Source organism: Electrophorus electricus, chromosome 17 (assembly GCF_041902795.1).
Source record: "Electrophorus electricus isolate QZ-2024a chromosome 17, ASM4190279v1, whole genome shotgun sequence".
Lineage (NCBI taxonomy): Eukaryota > Metazoa > Chordata > Actinopteri > Gymnotiformes > Gymnotidae > Electrophorus > Electrophorus electricus.
This window is the reverse complement of record NC_137513.1, coordinates 4,340,915-4,355,984: the sequence shown is the minus strand read 5'-3', so window position 1 is coordinate 4,355,984 and position 15,070 is coordinate 4,340,915. Positions and strand designations below refer to the sequence as shown.

The window sequence follows — 15,070 nt, the reverse complement described above, 5'->3', positions numbered from 1 at the left end:
AAAGACTCAGTGAATGAATGAATGAATGAAAGTGTCTCAGTTTGAAATGCAAAATTTTTCAAAGTACTGATGAGACTTCAAAATGGTCTTGATTATAGGCTTTGGGGAGGATTAAAAAATCATCCCAGACTCTGCTGGGACCAGACTGCACACTGGATGTGTAATGATTCTGCAAGAAAATAAGACCAGTGTCTACAGACAGGGAGAGTAGCCTTTTTTGAATTATGTTAATTGGGTGTCCATGAAAATCGCCATTCTTGCACGGTATACACACACTGCCACATTCAGGTTACAGCCTAAGCTGTGTTGGGGACAAGCTGCCTTACTATGCTACTAGTTCAGCTACAGGTCCGAAAAGTTTGTAGTGGTTTATTTTCAGAATAATTTTTAAAGAGGTTCACCTCACTCTTTCAGCCATGTGGCAAAATAGGTTCGACAAAGATACTTTCTACGTTCTTTCTGGTTTAAAATAAGTTATAGTTCTATTATATTCAGTTATAATGTTTTATGGTTTGCTAACTCATTAATTCTTTCACTTAGTGTTTATCTATTAATTATTATTATTATTTTAATCAAAATATTAACTCTGTCCAAAGTAGTGCTGCTGTAGCATAATTACAACCATCAACGAGCAGCTGGTATCTTAGCAACTACACGTTTGGAGAAGCTTCCCCAACACTGAGCCGAAGTGCTAGTACTTTTTCCCTTGAGTACATCTGGCATTGTGATGGCACCTAAACAACTTCAGTACGAAACACAGAAATTAACCTTCTTTATTCCACTTAACTTGGATGGTCATGAATTCATCATCGCTTGTGCCACAATAAGCCTTTGCTCAGAGATATCTTCACCTTGGGTTCAGGCATCTGATGTGTGTAACCACAACTATTTTTGTCTCAGTAGGGTCTCTTGTACATTGTATATCTGTAACCGTCAAATCATATTAAACTCATTTGTATCCACAACAATTGTGTACACCTGTAACTAATTCTAATGGGGAAAAGTAATACAAATTAACTCTATACCTTGTAGTATCATTTTCTTTTGACAGTGCTACAAGCGATATTAAAATACATTTGTCCCCACATCTCCACGTACACTTGCAAATGTGTATGCAGCGTCTAGGGTCTGTGTCTCATGTTGAATGCAAAAAGTGTCCTTTACTGCTTTAAGATGATTAAAGGAGTAACATTTAGTATATTCAACAGGAACATATTAAAATAAGTTAGCATTTCAAGTATTCAAACCTGTCACCAAAAATAAATATACTATTTCACCATAGTATTGGTACACTTACACTGCAAGACTTCCTCAGCTCCAGCCTTGTATATACAATAAACCTCTCATCTCTACACTACATCTTGTAGCTTTGTCTCCTTTTCCATTCTTCCCTTGCAACTTTCCGGTAGCACCTAGTAAATTCAAGTAAATAAAATGTACTCTTCACTCACGGTTTGTTCCCTGGTGGAACCCACTGGAGTTATGTGTTGCTTTAATGTCAAATCATTATGCTTCAAATAAAAAATTCAGCAGTAAATTGTCATTCAGAAGTCATCATTGCTAGATGCCTCTGTAACTTCAGTGCACTGATATTGTAACAGAATAAGTCACCCTTTATAACCAGCATTAAACTCAAGCCTTCCCCATTTCTAGTGGGAGTACTTTTAGTGTGCTCTTCACAAATCTTTATTCCCTTTTCTCTTCATATTCATTCACTGATAAGTAGCTAATAAGCAGCACTTCTTCAAAAACAACCATTAGTGCCAACCAGTATAGTGACTGCATAGCATAAATTGTAGAAATCTGTGGAATTAGACACGTCCTGGTTCACTGTTGGGCAAAATGATGCAAGACATGGTCCATTTGTCCATTTTAACAGAACACAACCGAGTAATCACACAGGTGAAATTCTATTCAAGCAAAGGAGCAGCCCTCACCTCAGCAGCTCAGCACGAGTACGCCCAGTGTGCAGCCAGCTGGGCACGGGCAGCAGCCTCAGGAGCACACGATGCTGGCATACAGCCACACAGGCAGGCCATGCAAACTTCCTACTGCCAACACATCCTGGGGAGTTCGGAAACCAGCAGCAATAATGGTGTGTCTGTTGCATATTACAGTTGTCCAATCCAATTAAAAAAAAATATATATATATATATATATATATATATATATATATATATATATATATATATATATATATATATATATATATATAATGTATTAAATTTACCTAAATACCAAGTAAACAGATTTTTATTTTCAGGAAAATCCTTGCATACCTTTTGCCATGACTGCCTGCACCCAGATTGGACTCTCCATAAAAGAATTCTTCCACTGTGGACCCCTAGCGTTGTGGTTGCAAACAAATATGCACCATTCTATTGAAGAGACCAACCAGCTCACAGGGGCCCACAACCTTAGTGTCAGGCATCAAAAATATAGGGGATGATCTAATTTTGCCGCATATAGCTTGGTCCAAAGTTGTCCACAACCACATCCAGCCAAGCTCCAGATCGCGAGGTCTGCTTGAGTTGCCTGGCTACCCAAGCATCTAGGCCTGACACACAATAATGAAACTCTAAACACACCTTCGTGCACAAACTGAAAATGTGCAGTGTTTCTGTTTTAAATAAAACAATAAAACATAAGCTTAGATGTTCACTCTTAGCACCTACCATCTAATAAGACTGATGAGGTATATACAGAAACAAAAACTGCTGGGTCATTGAAGACAAGCGTAAAGGACCAATGCAGCTCTAATGTAACCTACGAACGACGGACACTAACCATATCTGTACAAGTCACCAACTGCCCACACACACACTTATAAAAGTGGTGTGATGCATCAAACTCTCACCAATTATACTGGGAATATACAGAAAACCGTGAAGTCCCATGTCAGAATCACTCGCAGGCTATAAGTCAACTAGTCTTGCGCGTTTTGGTCAACATAGAAAACACCAGAGAAACAGACGCACCCTCTCAAACCGAAGGATTTCTCAGAAACACTAGCCACAGTTATATCTATCGCTGTCACCCCCTCACACGTCCAAACTCCGCTTCTTCTTCCGTTTTGTGGAGCCTAAACGGCGTTAGGGCCATTACCGCCACCTAAAGCACAAATAAACCGTCATGATTTTTCCATCACTGTTTCTGGAGAATGAAACGATTGACCGTAAGAGAGCGCCAAAGGAGCGTAGTGTGGACTGCAAAGATACGAGAGCTGCCTCTGGCCTATGCATAATTTATCTGTAATAAGATATATGTATAACTGTTATAACTAAACATATACATAAGCTATATGTATAACTGTTATAACTGAACACACACACACACACACACACACATATATATAGTCCTACAAATTAAGATACACAGACAATGCAGTGGGAAATACTATCAACCTACTAACCAACCTATACCTTATCTAACTTATCTGACTTGAAACTATAAATACTATAAGAAAACAGAATATAAGAATTGTTTCGAATACGAGGCATCTTTTATCAAATTGTTCACACCAGAATGAATGTCAAAACCACCTGTCCAGGGGACAAGTAATACCAGAATTATCCATTCCATTTAAACCACAGTAAATAGCTTTACTGGATCATTAAAAATGATCTAGTAAAGTTATTTTTTAGGGTTATCTGCTGCTACAATAAAATAACATTCCTAATTCATTATCAGGTGACGCGGGAGAGTGCAGGTCACGTGACCTAGGCACGGAGGCGTCGGCACGAGGCGGAGGCGCGTCATACGTTGACAACACTGGAGTGACTCCTGACCACAGACCTGGTCCGGCGGTTATATTCACGGAAAACAAGGCAACAGGCGCCGTTCCTGCAGTGACATGAGGGCAGCATGGGGGCCAAAGAGTCACGGATAGGCTTCCTTTCTTACGACGAGGCCGTCAGAAGAGGTACAAAAAAAAAAAAAAAAAAAAACGTTCTAGATTTGCAGTTGAGCACGGCTCGAGGGTACTCTACCTAGTTAGCATCAGCTAGCTAGCCAGTACCGCTACTCTGACAGGCTCTAACCCAGTTAACTGTCGTTATTTGAGATTTCCCCCTTTTGGGGTGGGGGGTGCTTTTATGTTATCTGGGTAGTGTTTTAACTAGAAAACAACGCAAACAGTAACGTTGCTGCTAGTGAAAGCGTACTGAACCGTGTTATCTAGCTGGAGAGAGTTAGCTGGCTGGGTATTGCACATCCAAGATGAACCGGGTGGTTGCGTTACTTCTTCGACTGCGTGCTCGGCAAGGCAGACGAATCGATTCTTTCCCCCCCCCTCGCCTTTCTGTCCAGTTGTAAACTCTTTCACCTGACCATTATGTGTCTGTCCAGACATTTCCTCACATGTATTTTTTTACTAGAAAGTACAGTCAAATTACTTTTAAGTGTTGTCTTGCTTAATCCTAATCCAAGTTTGTTTACTAATGAATTCGCTGTTCTGCCGCTCGTATCGAGCACCCAAGAGCTAGCCCGGCTACTTAGACCCAGGTATTAATTTGTGGAAAGAGGGTAGATACTTCTAAATCTGCTTACCTTGTAACACGCTAAAGACACTTTGATGTACGCTATTATTTCCGAAAGCACGATTCATCAAACAGTAAATCACTGGTTTGTAGACTGCGATTTTTTTGCGCGTGTTTTGTTAGCTATAAGAATGCAGGAGTTATCTCTTCTGTGCCATTCTGTATCCGACATTTTTCGAAATGTTTCATCAGTTGCCCTGTCGGACATACCGTCCTTGGGAATGACTATCCATTGATATAAATTTCTGTAATAAGGCCCGAGAGTGTAATTAGGTGTTGTACAGCATTGGTCTCCCATATTGGGGGGGGGGGGGGGGGACAGAAGGCACCACTGAAGTGTGATTTGACAGGTGACGTATTTGAAGTGTCCGTGTAGGTCAGCCGTGTCAGTCAGTGAAGTGCAAGAGACTTGTTCAAAATCCATTAATTCTTTAGACTGATTTGTTACTAACTTTGGGTGTGATAGCCTATTGATTGAATTCAAGAATGACTATGTCCTCTGGGTGGAATTAATCACCAGCTACTGAGGAATGAAGAAACAGACAATTTCTGTAGTTCTTTGCCTAGCAGTGATGACAATGATTCAAACATAAAATGTGTTGACTGCTTCAACGTAATGATTGTGTGTCTTCCAAGAACAAATGATAGTTATTGGAGTGGCTTAACACAAATTACTGATGTATGAGTACAGTACTGTTGTATACTTATTTGACCTGTTCCACGCTCAGTGATCCCTTGCATTCTTCTAAAATTTTATTGCTTTTTTTTTTTTTTTAGCCAGCACCCGTTAAGAGTATTGTTTGATACGTGTTAAGTGCATGTTCTTTAGATTAACCTTTTCCCAAATGTACATACTCTGTGTTCTTCTGTATACTGATATATCACTAGGGCCATATAATGGGGAGATAGGAGGGGTCCTGCTGTGTGGAATTTGCACCCAGAGCAGCCGTCAGGCTCATGAACCGGTGGCTGCCGGCGTTCGCTGGGCTGAATAAGCAGTATGCGGACATGGCGTTGACTTCATTTGCATCTTTGTTTATCGCCCTCTCTCCAAGCACGGGCCCGCTGATTTACATGAACGTCGCGAGTGATGACCTCTTAGGAAGAAACTGATCTCCGTGTTTGCGCCACGGGCACTTAACTCGATGACACTTCTGACTTTGCTTGGCCCTTCTCGGGTGGTGCTCTTTAAAGTGTTTCTGTCAGGGCTTGAGAAGAACAAGGCTGTGTGCAGTAATTTCACCCTCTCACATTTTTACGCCAGTTCTTCTTCAACTTGTTGAAGCATGAGGAATTAATGCCTTTATCTGCCTGAGTGCAAGGATGACAGTTAGCTGTCATCTGGCTGGTTACCTGTTGTGGAATTACCACATTTGGCCACTAGCAAAATTTAGAGTTATTGTGGCTTCGTGATTGTGTTGCCTGGTGGTTTGGTTGATGTCATTTCATCATAAAACAAATAGGTGTTTGTTTGTTTTTTTCAGAATGGTGTAATTGCAGGATTCACTTAACCTCAGATTTATTACAATAATGCACTAGTGTTTTGACAGTATCCTTCAATTTATATGGCATCCCTCCTTAAAGAGGTTTGCAAAATAAAGCCGTTTTCTTGCTATTAATAGTGATGGACTTCAAAGCCACCATAAGCTCATGTTCATGAATATCCAAGCTTGTTTGTTGCGACAGCGTCACATAATTATATGATGTTTGCACTGACTTTTCAGTGCCTTACCCCTGCCATTGGTGCATCAGCTAACAACGCTGCCTCTCTGGAGTAGGGTGAACTCTGTTGCCTCTGTCATTATGACCAAGAGCAGTGCACTGGGGGGTGACAGACTAGGGAGCACCACCGAGATAACACAGATTCAGCTTGACAAATCAGGAGTTCTTTGTGTAAGTCACATGTATGGGCCAGCCAGCTCCTTTGAACAAGGCCTGAGCTCTTGGCTTTGAATTGTAGGTTGCAGCCTCTTTCATATGAAGAGCATACTTGTAACTCAAAGTAGGTCATGTTTCTGGGTAGGAGAGTGCTGGAATTGGTTTAAATGCATCCAGCGTGATGTATGCTGAAGGCTCAAGTCTCAATAAGGCAGAGCGTTATAGAATTTCCACATCCTCCCACCTACCCCTTTTTAAGAGTGACAGCCTTTGAAACGGGTAGGAAGCAGAGGGAATCAAAGAAGTCGTGAAGGCTCCGGCAGTCGGCTTACGTGGCTCTGTTGTTGCTGTGGCTGCCATTTCACAGTGATGAACTGTCAGGCGGGTCTCCGGTGGGAAACCTTTTTTTTTTTTTTTTTTTTTTTTTTTTTTTTTTTTTTAACATTTGCTCCTCATTTTCTCCACCACAGTAATGAGCACCATTCTGCTCCAGCTTTCTTTGGGAACCTAATTAGCCAGAATCTTTTAAAGGATTAAGAACAAGACTGATATTACACAATGCCCATTTCAGCAAGCAAGACACAAGGCTAGCTGGAAGCGTGGCGGTTGAACCAGGTCTTCGCAGGCCTGAGGTTTTGTGAGCTGTCAGCCCTTGTCAGCATGTTGTGTTTAGCGTTCCTTAACACCAGCGTTCCCTAACACCATCGCTGCAGTCACACCAGCAGCAACCTCATTTCTTATTGCCAACGCCCTTTGACTTTGGCCTGCGAGGTTTAATTTGCGTTTGATGAGTTTCCGCCGTACACCCAAAGAGTAATCAGCCAGCGATATTATTTGGATAATTCAATTCGCCGTAACTCAGGCAGTTTTTTGTTTTTTTGTTTTTGTTTTTTAACGCATAGCCAAGCAGCTGCGGTCTCATGCTAGAGCTCAGAATACTCTGCCATGGAAACTGATCATATGACTTGCTTAACACTTCTGTATTTTCACTCAAGCCTAGAAATTGCCAAAGCCAAAGGTTTAATTAACCCTTAATGACTTGGCAGCTGACACACTGCAAATTTCTGCTGCAGTGTCGACAGAGAGTCAGTGAGAGTGTGGGGAAGGTGTTTTATTAGCATGGACCGGGATCTCACTGAAGATATTACTCCTTGCTAACAAGGGAGCAAGAATAATTAGATTGCATTAAAATATAGTACATCCTTAGGTGGGGCAGTAACTTGTAAGTTAATGTCCCGGTTGAAGCCTGTCTGACCATGGAAGTTTGAACAGAGCACTGCAACACCTGCTGCCTCTCTGTCCTTTCGGAGACCTATTCTGTCTTTCCAGAAACCTGCTTCATGTTCCTGTGTGGAGAACTGCTCCGTATGTCAGCGCGGCGACCTGCTCCATGCTTCCAGCCCTTTGAAACAGGAGACCTGTGGAGCTAAACTTTGAATGCTACTGAAAGGCTGAAATATCTCTGGAACCTTTACCAAGCCCAGGGCCAGTTTCAAGGCTCCTCCTGCTTTAATGCATTTTCTTTCGTTCTCCCTTCTGTCCTAAGTTCATGACAAATGTAGGTTGCTTGTGTCATCATAAGCTAAAAATATCGCCTTCCTTCCTGCCGTAAAGCATAGTTAATGTTTGCATTGTTTGGCAGGGAGGAGTGCATTATTGACCTAGATCATTGTGCAATTGTAACACTATGTAAGTAGTAAAAGCTCTTGTTTAATGTGGAGGACGTGTCATAAGGGTACAAAGTGGCAGCTCGCTGAGGCCGCCTGGTGTCTTGGGCGTGGATGCCTCCACCCTCCAGGAGAACAGCCCCTCTCCCGACTCCAGGCTGGTCTGAGTCTCCAGAGGCCGGGCTGCCTCCTGTTTGCTGCTCCCCACAAAGCTTCCGCCACAAGCCCAGCGGCCAAACGACGTGACAGACGTGTGCGGACACGCCGGCGTTGGCCCCATCGAGGTCAGGTGGAAAGCGTACAGCTGCACGCACGACCTTGCCTGCTACTCGCTGCTCGTCCGACCGTAAAACACGGTGGCGCCTCCACAAATAGATCACAGTGACATCAAAGGGCAGGAAAGGAAAGGTGCAGTTTGGGAGCCGATTTGGGCTAAGGGCGGGTGAGCTCGGCCGGAGCAGTTTCACCACCAGACTCTTGTCTGGTTTTTGCCCTCAGCTGCAACGGTGTAAAGTGTTTTGCAGCTGCAGTAGGGTGGTTGTTTTGTGACAAATGGAGCCGCATGCAGACCGGAGCCTTCTGGAGTCCCGCTTGCTGCGAAAAGCCATTCTTTCTCTGCTCTCAAAAAGGCAAGGCCGTGGCTCGCAAGGTGTGCCGTAGCCAAGGTGATTGGCTCGTGCAGAGTGTGGGCGGGGCTCTGCGGGGAACGGCCAGTGCTTTGGTTTACGAGCACAGCCGTGATGGATTGAACCAGGCACTGCAAGGCCTGTGTGTGTGTGTGTGTGTGTGTGTGTGTGTGTGTGTGTGTGTGTGTGTGTGTGTGTGTGTGTGTGTGTGTGTGCGTGTATGCACATATATTTTTGTTTGATTGGTTTTTTTGGGGGGGGGGTTCGTTTGTTTGTTTTTGTTTTTTGCAGAAATACACGTATTGTATACAAAATTGTAGTACACAGGGTTTCCTGAGAAGCAGGCCATTTTGGACAGAGGTCTGTCATCAGTTGTTTATGCAAAGTGCTTCTGAATTTCTGTGGAACCAGTTTATATTAGATGTTCAAATCATATAATTCATATAATTCATATAATTCATTTAATGGGGTTCTTAAGTTCTAAGACTAGATCTTTTTTTTCTAACTTGCCTAACTTGTTGCCATGGCAACAACCAGCATTGCAAACAGATACGTTATTAATACAGTTTCATTTAATATTAAAATGACTTGCCATCGGAAATTACAAATCATTAATTCTGCTGGTCTGAAGGTGTTCACCAAACTGAATAGCGAGCCTTCTCTTGGTTTCTCCAGTGTAAAGATGATTACATCTCTTATAAGTAATACAGTAAATAACTCCCACAGTGATGCATGAGGAGGAAGGAGTTATAATAATTGATCCTTTTGTGCTAGTTACTTTAGTGGCTGAGTTAATACATCTACATGTAGCACCTCTAGAGTGATTGCAGGATGCAGTATCACATATGTTATATGAATGGTCATGTATCTCACTCTTGATGAGTGTGTCTTTGATGTTTTTGTATTAGCCACTGTTTTATTTGTAGGATAATCAGTGTGCATCGAAGGAATTCTTGTTGTCTTAAGTCAGTACACACACAGAGACACACACACACACACACACACACACACACACACACACACACACACACACACACACACACACATTACACTCACACATGCACTCACTGTGAATGGAGTCTAATAGGACCTTCTTTAGACCTCCTTTGGCCTTCAGGACCGCTACAATTCATTGTGGCATAGATTACACTAGTTGTTAAAATCGTTCCGTGTGTGTGTGTGTTTGTGTTTTTATTTATGTATGTATGTACGTGCAATTAAGCCAAAAGTGCTGACTCCAACTTGTACGTGCTGTTGTGGTTCTCGGAGCGCTGCTGGTGGCTGTGACCTTTTAGTAGTGCGATTTTCACATTTTTAAGCTCACACAGTGCATTCTCATTGCTGTCTCATCCAGATAGATTGCAGATACACAAGGACCTCCTGTTTGCTGGTTTTGTGACCTCTCTCTGTATGTATTCCCAGTTACTGATGTGGAGCTCAAGCGACTGAAAGATGCCTTCAAGAGGACCAGCGGCCTGTCGGCCTACATGACCCAGCAGTGCTTCTACAGAGAGGTGCTGGGAGATGGGGTTCCTGCCAAGGTCGCGGAGGTAGGCCCACTACCATGGTGTAGCATCCCCCCCCCCACAACCCCACCTTCACTAACTCTGTAAGCTCATGTCCCTTTTGCAGCTTGTAAAAGTGATGTGTGATCGCTTCTGCAGTGCCGGCCTCCCGCTTGTTGGTTTGTGGCTCGTTGTAAATATTTTGTCAACAATAAATTTCCCAACTGAGTCACTGGGGCCTCCAGCGAAAGATTTTAGACATGGATCTGTCTGAAGTAGGTCACTGCAATTATAATGGAAGTGTTTTGCGTGCTCTGGCCTTTATTAAAACCAAAGCGCAGCTCTCTAATTTTGGTTTTGTTTTATATTTGTACACAAGTTCAGAGCCTGGTTTACCAAGACAGAACGACCATTCCTTTACTCATGCCCTTTTTACTGTTAGCATGGTGTCTATGTTTGCTTAACCGAGGTGTCTTTCCCTTGAGGGGCTTTCATCATGGCCCTCCGTTGTTACGATGTCCAATCATTTATGTATTAGGCCTGGAAGTTAAAATGCCCAGGAGGTTCAAAAGAAGTGTTGCTCAGTTCAGGCCAGCGCACAGAGGTGTGCCTTAAAACCAGGATCTCATTCTTTTCAAATGCTTATTCTGCTTCTGGAGGGGATGTGTTCCTGTTGCCCAGGGGCCATGCGGTTCTCTGGGGCCGAGAAACACTGTGTGCGCTGAGTGTCCATGTCTCCGATGCTCAGCTTTCAGCTGTCACATGGTGTTCTTTAATGCCCAGGAGCTTGTATCACCTGGTGCCTGGCCACTCTGATGGGCCCGGCTGCAGCCAGACTGCACCATGTGCTGATGCCACTGCTTTTGTGTCAGAACAGGGAGAAGGAAAAAAAACAGCAGAGGTGGTGTCCACATAGTCATCGTTTGGTCTTATGTATTTGTCTTTTTATAACACTCAGTAGTTAAGCATAGTTTTGCTACGCTGCTAAATGCTGCAGTTTCTCGCTGCCCGGTGACTCAAGGTGGCATCCGTCACGGGGCTCTTGGCGAGCAGTGGTAAATCACAAATCCCAGCGCATCACCTTTCCTGCCCAGAGCACCAGGCTCGTCTGCTTTGCGAGCCGCGTCACTCAGCTTCCCTTTTCTGGCCCGCTGGAAAGTGCTGGACAGACAGCCTTCCAGAGAGCAGTAGCTTTCCTGCCGCTTCTGCCACAGTCCATGGTTGTCATAGAAACCACTAAAAAGTCAGCCATGATATTTTTGTGCAATTGGTCTTGATTGGCACTTTAAACACTGGCACAGGGCAATGGTTACTGACTCATGTGCAGTAAACTAAGGCTGTTCTCTTCACTGCTCAGGTTTAGTACAAAATTGAGAAGGCAGCTTGATGGGTCTTCAAAAACTCAATCACTTCAGGCATGACAGCCAACTTTCACAGATGGCTACATTCCAGTGAAATCCCTGTATCAAAAATGCCACTCAGTCAGTTTATTCAAATGCTGTCCACTGGAAAAAAGTACCATTTTTGTAGCAGATAGTGGTTGACAGGGGTTTTTAATGGCTAATGCCAACATATCACAACTCTTAAAACGTACAGCTGTGATTTTCAGCTGTATTTGGCCTCAGGAACATCCCTTCAGAGTCCAGCAGTAGTCTGCCCTTGGTACTGCTATGCTGTACTATATATAATGACATGCCAGAACAAAAGAAACTAGCTGATTAAAGGAATTATGAAAACATATTTTGATTGCACTTTTTTGTTGCAGGAAGCAAAATCACTGCTGACTAGTGTATTTAGCAAGCAGCCGGTCTGAGGGCTGATATATAATGTAGATACATTGTTGTTGTTTTCTGCAATAACTTAATAATAACAAACAAGGCACAAAATTGCTGATCTTAAATGAAAATTTAACAGTTATTGTCTGCATTGTCTCTGTTTAGGTAGATCTATCCCATTAATATTTATTTATAACTAATGTATTTATATGTATTTAAAACTAATGTATTGTTTACTTAACAAATATGCATTCTGTATTTGCTTAAGTATAACTGCACTCTGCACTCTACTTTAATATTTGCATTTTTAAAAACATCAGCAAGCAATCAAAAAACTCTTTTAAAAAGAATAGAAAAATATATATTTAAAAAATCAGCCGATGCCAATTATCACTAACTGGCATTTAATGGGCCTGGTTAAGATGAGGCTTTATGAAGCCCATGGTCCAACACAGACCTTACTTGCTACAGTAACTGAAGGATTCACGTTTGCCTTCTCTTTAACTTTTAAAGCCCGTCCAGTGCTTTTCATGTGAGTGCCAGCTTGAGAAGGGCAACCACCCAGACAGCAGGCAGGACTTCTTTTGCCGTTTTGTCACACCCTTTATTCAAACGTCCACACTCTACATTTACATGGCCAGTTTTCACACACACCCATGTGCACGAAGTGAGGAAACAACCTCTCCTCGTACTCGCTCTCTCGGCGGCCTGAGGTCATTCCTCAGCCCGTAGGCAGACAGCGGCGCTTGCCTCCTTCCATCCCAGTGGTTACCGAGCCAGTTGGGCTGGCGCGCTTTCATTTACGCCCCCTGGCAGCCAGCTGCCCAGCTGGCATCACTCACCCATCCCTAGCCAATCCCATGGTCGTTAAGGCCACCCCACTGTTTCAGCTCCTTGCTCAGGAACACTCACCTTTTATCACTCCCTCCTCCACCTCCAGTAGGCATCGGGGTAATTAAGGTACAACAATGTCTCACACATGTGGGTGTGACGTGAGTGTGTTTTGTTTTGTTTTGGGGTTTTTTTTTCATGGAAAGAAGAGCAATTGGGCTTGGAATTGCTTTTGTATGTGTCATACCCTGAGATCATCTGTCACTGAGGGAGACACAGGAATTGGCTTTGTGGTGCATCCACCTCCGCCCCCCCCCGTGGCAGGCCTATACTGTCACGCTTAAGTGTGTGTCACTGCAGTAACACACCGTTCTCTTTCTCTGAGCAGAAAGCAATTATGCTCCGTCACAGCTGACTGAACGGAGTTTTGTATGGTGCTTTTTTTTATAGTGTATATAGATGTACACTGATACAGTGAAATCCTCTTAGTCTGCTGTTTCAAACATGCAATTCAATTTGAATCCCATTTACTAAAAGACTTCTATATACATGATCTGATATCATGTGATGGCTTTAGTGTCAATTTGATGTAGATATTGATTTTGCATTAATTCACTTTGGGAATCAGAAGGTAATTACAATGCCAATTTGTACTGTGTGGTGGAGATTTTTTAAGAATGCACCCTGGAGCACTAGCCTAAAGCATTCTACTGGAAAGTTTAGGGTTAAACATTGTCAACTGGGCTGAAATGAGTACACCTTTTTATTAACAAATACAAATCAGCACTGAGGCACAAGGTTGCCCTTGTGATTTTAAAAATCTGCATGTGATCTGTCAATACAAAATCTTGGTTAATGGGAAAATTATCCCCTCCCCAATTTAGCATCTGTGACATTTCATTTTAGGTGTGTGTGTGTGGAGCTTTAAGTTGTGCTTTTTGTTTTGTTTTGTTTTTTTTCCCCTTCAGGTGATCTACAGCTCATTTGGAGGCACGCCGAAAGGGCTCCACTTCAACAACCTCATCGTTGGCCTGGTACTACTGACAAGAGGAAGAGATGAAGAAAAAGCCAAATGTAAACATACAGACGCTGCGTGCTTCGTGTCAGCAGCGTTGGATTAGACACACCTTCTTAGATGCATCCTCCTCAGCGCCGCCACCGCGTTTAGGTGTAAACACCCTATGGTGTGGCTCTGATAAGCTGTGAGCTTATCTGCGTTTATCTTGTTTTGCATAGCACACCGTATTAAGCCACTCAGCAGATGCGCTGCAGTGCTTTTTTTAAAAATAGCCTCGCTTTCAGCCCCAGGCTGGCATCAGCACAATCACAGGCCTCCAGCAGGCCTGCGAGAGGGGCGCTGCCTCCTGCACTCTGGGTTTAGTGAGCCGTTTTCCAGGCAGTTAGATACGGCCCCTACATGTGCGCCATTTCCCCCCCCGCAGACGCACACGCCCCGGGGCGCGCTGAGCCACTCGGGTAACTGGGATGGCTGAGGAGCAGAGGAACAAGAGTCTCACTGCCTGCCGCAGTGTGTTCAGAAATGTGTTGGTGCATGTAAGCAAGAGTATGTGTGTGCATGTAAGTGTGCGTGAACGAGTGCAGGGATGAGGGTGTGTGTATGCAGGTGTGCACTCGTGCGTATACTCGTGTGTATGTGGGTGCATGTGTGTCTGTCAAGACAGTCCATGTACACCGATTCATCACTGTCTCTTGTGTTGCGCAGACATCTTCGGCCTGTTTGCCGGTGACTCAGGCAGCTGCGTGGTGCGGGAGGAGGCGGAGAGCATGCTCCGTGCCATGGACGGAGAGGTGCCGCCCTCGTTGAGGAAGTGCTTCGCGGAGGTGAGCGCCAGGCCCGGCTCGTCACCCCTCCTACTGATATGTTAACCCTGCCCCCTCCTACTTACCACCCCTCCCACTGCCACACTAACCCAGACTCCACCCAACCCCCCTAACGCCATAACACCCCCCCCTCCACCCCCCCGAGCCTAGAGCTGGCTGGACAGGAAACAGAGGTTCCGATGGAAAGAAGAGCTAGTAAATAACGTTCCGCACACCGAAAACAGCCCGAGCAGTTCTTCACTCTGGTGTAAACCAAAACATGTTTAGAGACAACAAAACAAAATTAGAGCACTCCCCTTTCTGAGTGAGCAACTTGTGCAGAGAGGACTGATTTTGCAGGAGCATTCAGTCCTGTGTGGTGTGAGCCTGGTGGTAAGTGGATTAGGCGAAGTGTTCTAATTTAAAATC

The 15,070-nt window shown here is 43.8% G+C and overlaps 1 protein-coding gene and 1 long non-coding RNA gene across 9 annotated transcripts in view; one reads left to right on the top strand and one right to left on the bottom strand.

Moving 5' to 3' along the window:
- Positions 1 to 746: 746 nt before the first annotated feature.
- LOC118242541 (uncharacterized) lies at positions 747 to 3,039 on the bottom strand. The gene is made up of 3 exons (XR_014117842.1): positions 2,280 to 3,039; positions 1,938 to 2,064; positions 747 to 1,830 (listed from the first exon to the last, which is right to left on the bottom strand). It is a non-coding gene; the product is annotated as an uncharacterized LOC118242541 (long non-coding RNA).
- Positions 3,040 to 3,763: 724 nt separating this feature from the next.
- Positions 3,764 to 15,070, top strand: part of usp32 (ubiquitin specific peptidase 32) — a 33,612-nt gene continuing 22,305 nt past the window's right edge. For 7 of the 8 annotated variants that reach the window (XM_035534059.2, XM_035534057.2, XM_081699740.1 and 4 more), the window contains exons 1-4: positions 3,764 to 3,922; positions 10,132 to 10,259; positions 13,789 to 13,894; positions 14,544 to 14,662. In XM_035534059.2, the coding sequence (XP_035389952.1) occupies positions 3,865 to 3,922; positions 10,132 to 10,259; positions 13,789 to 13,894; positions 14,544 to 14,662 (411 nt within the window). In that variant the 5' untranslated portion in view covers positions 3,764 to 3,864. Of the gene's footprint in view, positions 3,923 to 10,131; positions 10,260 to 13,788; positions 13,895 to 14,238; positions 14,375 to 14,543; positions 14,663 to 15,070 lie in introns of those variants that run through there. The other variant, XM_081699743.1, reaches the window with a different exon arrangement.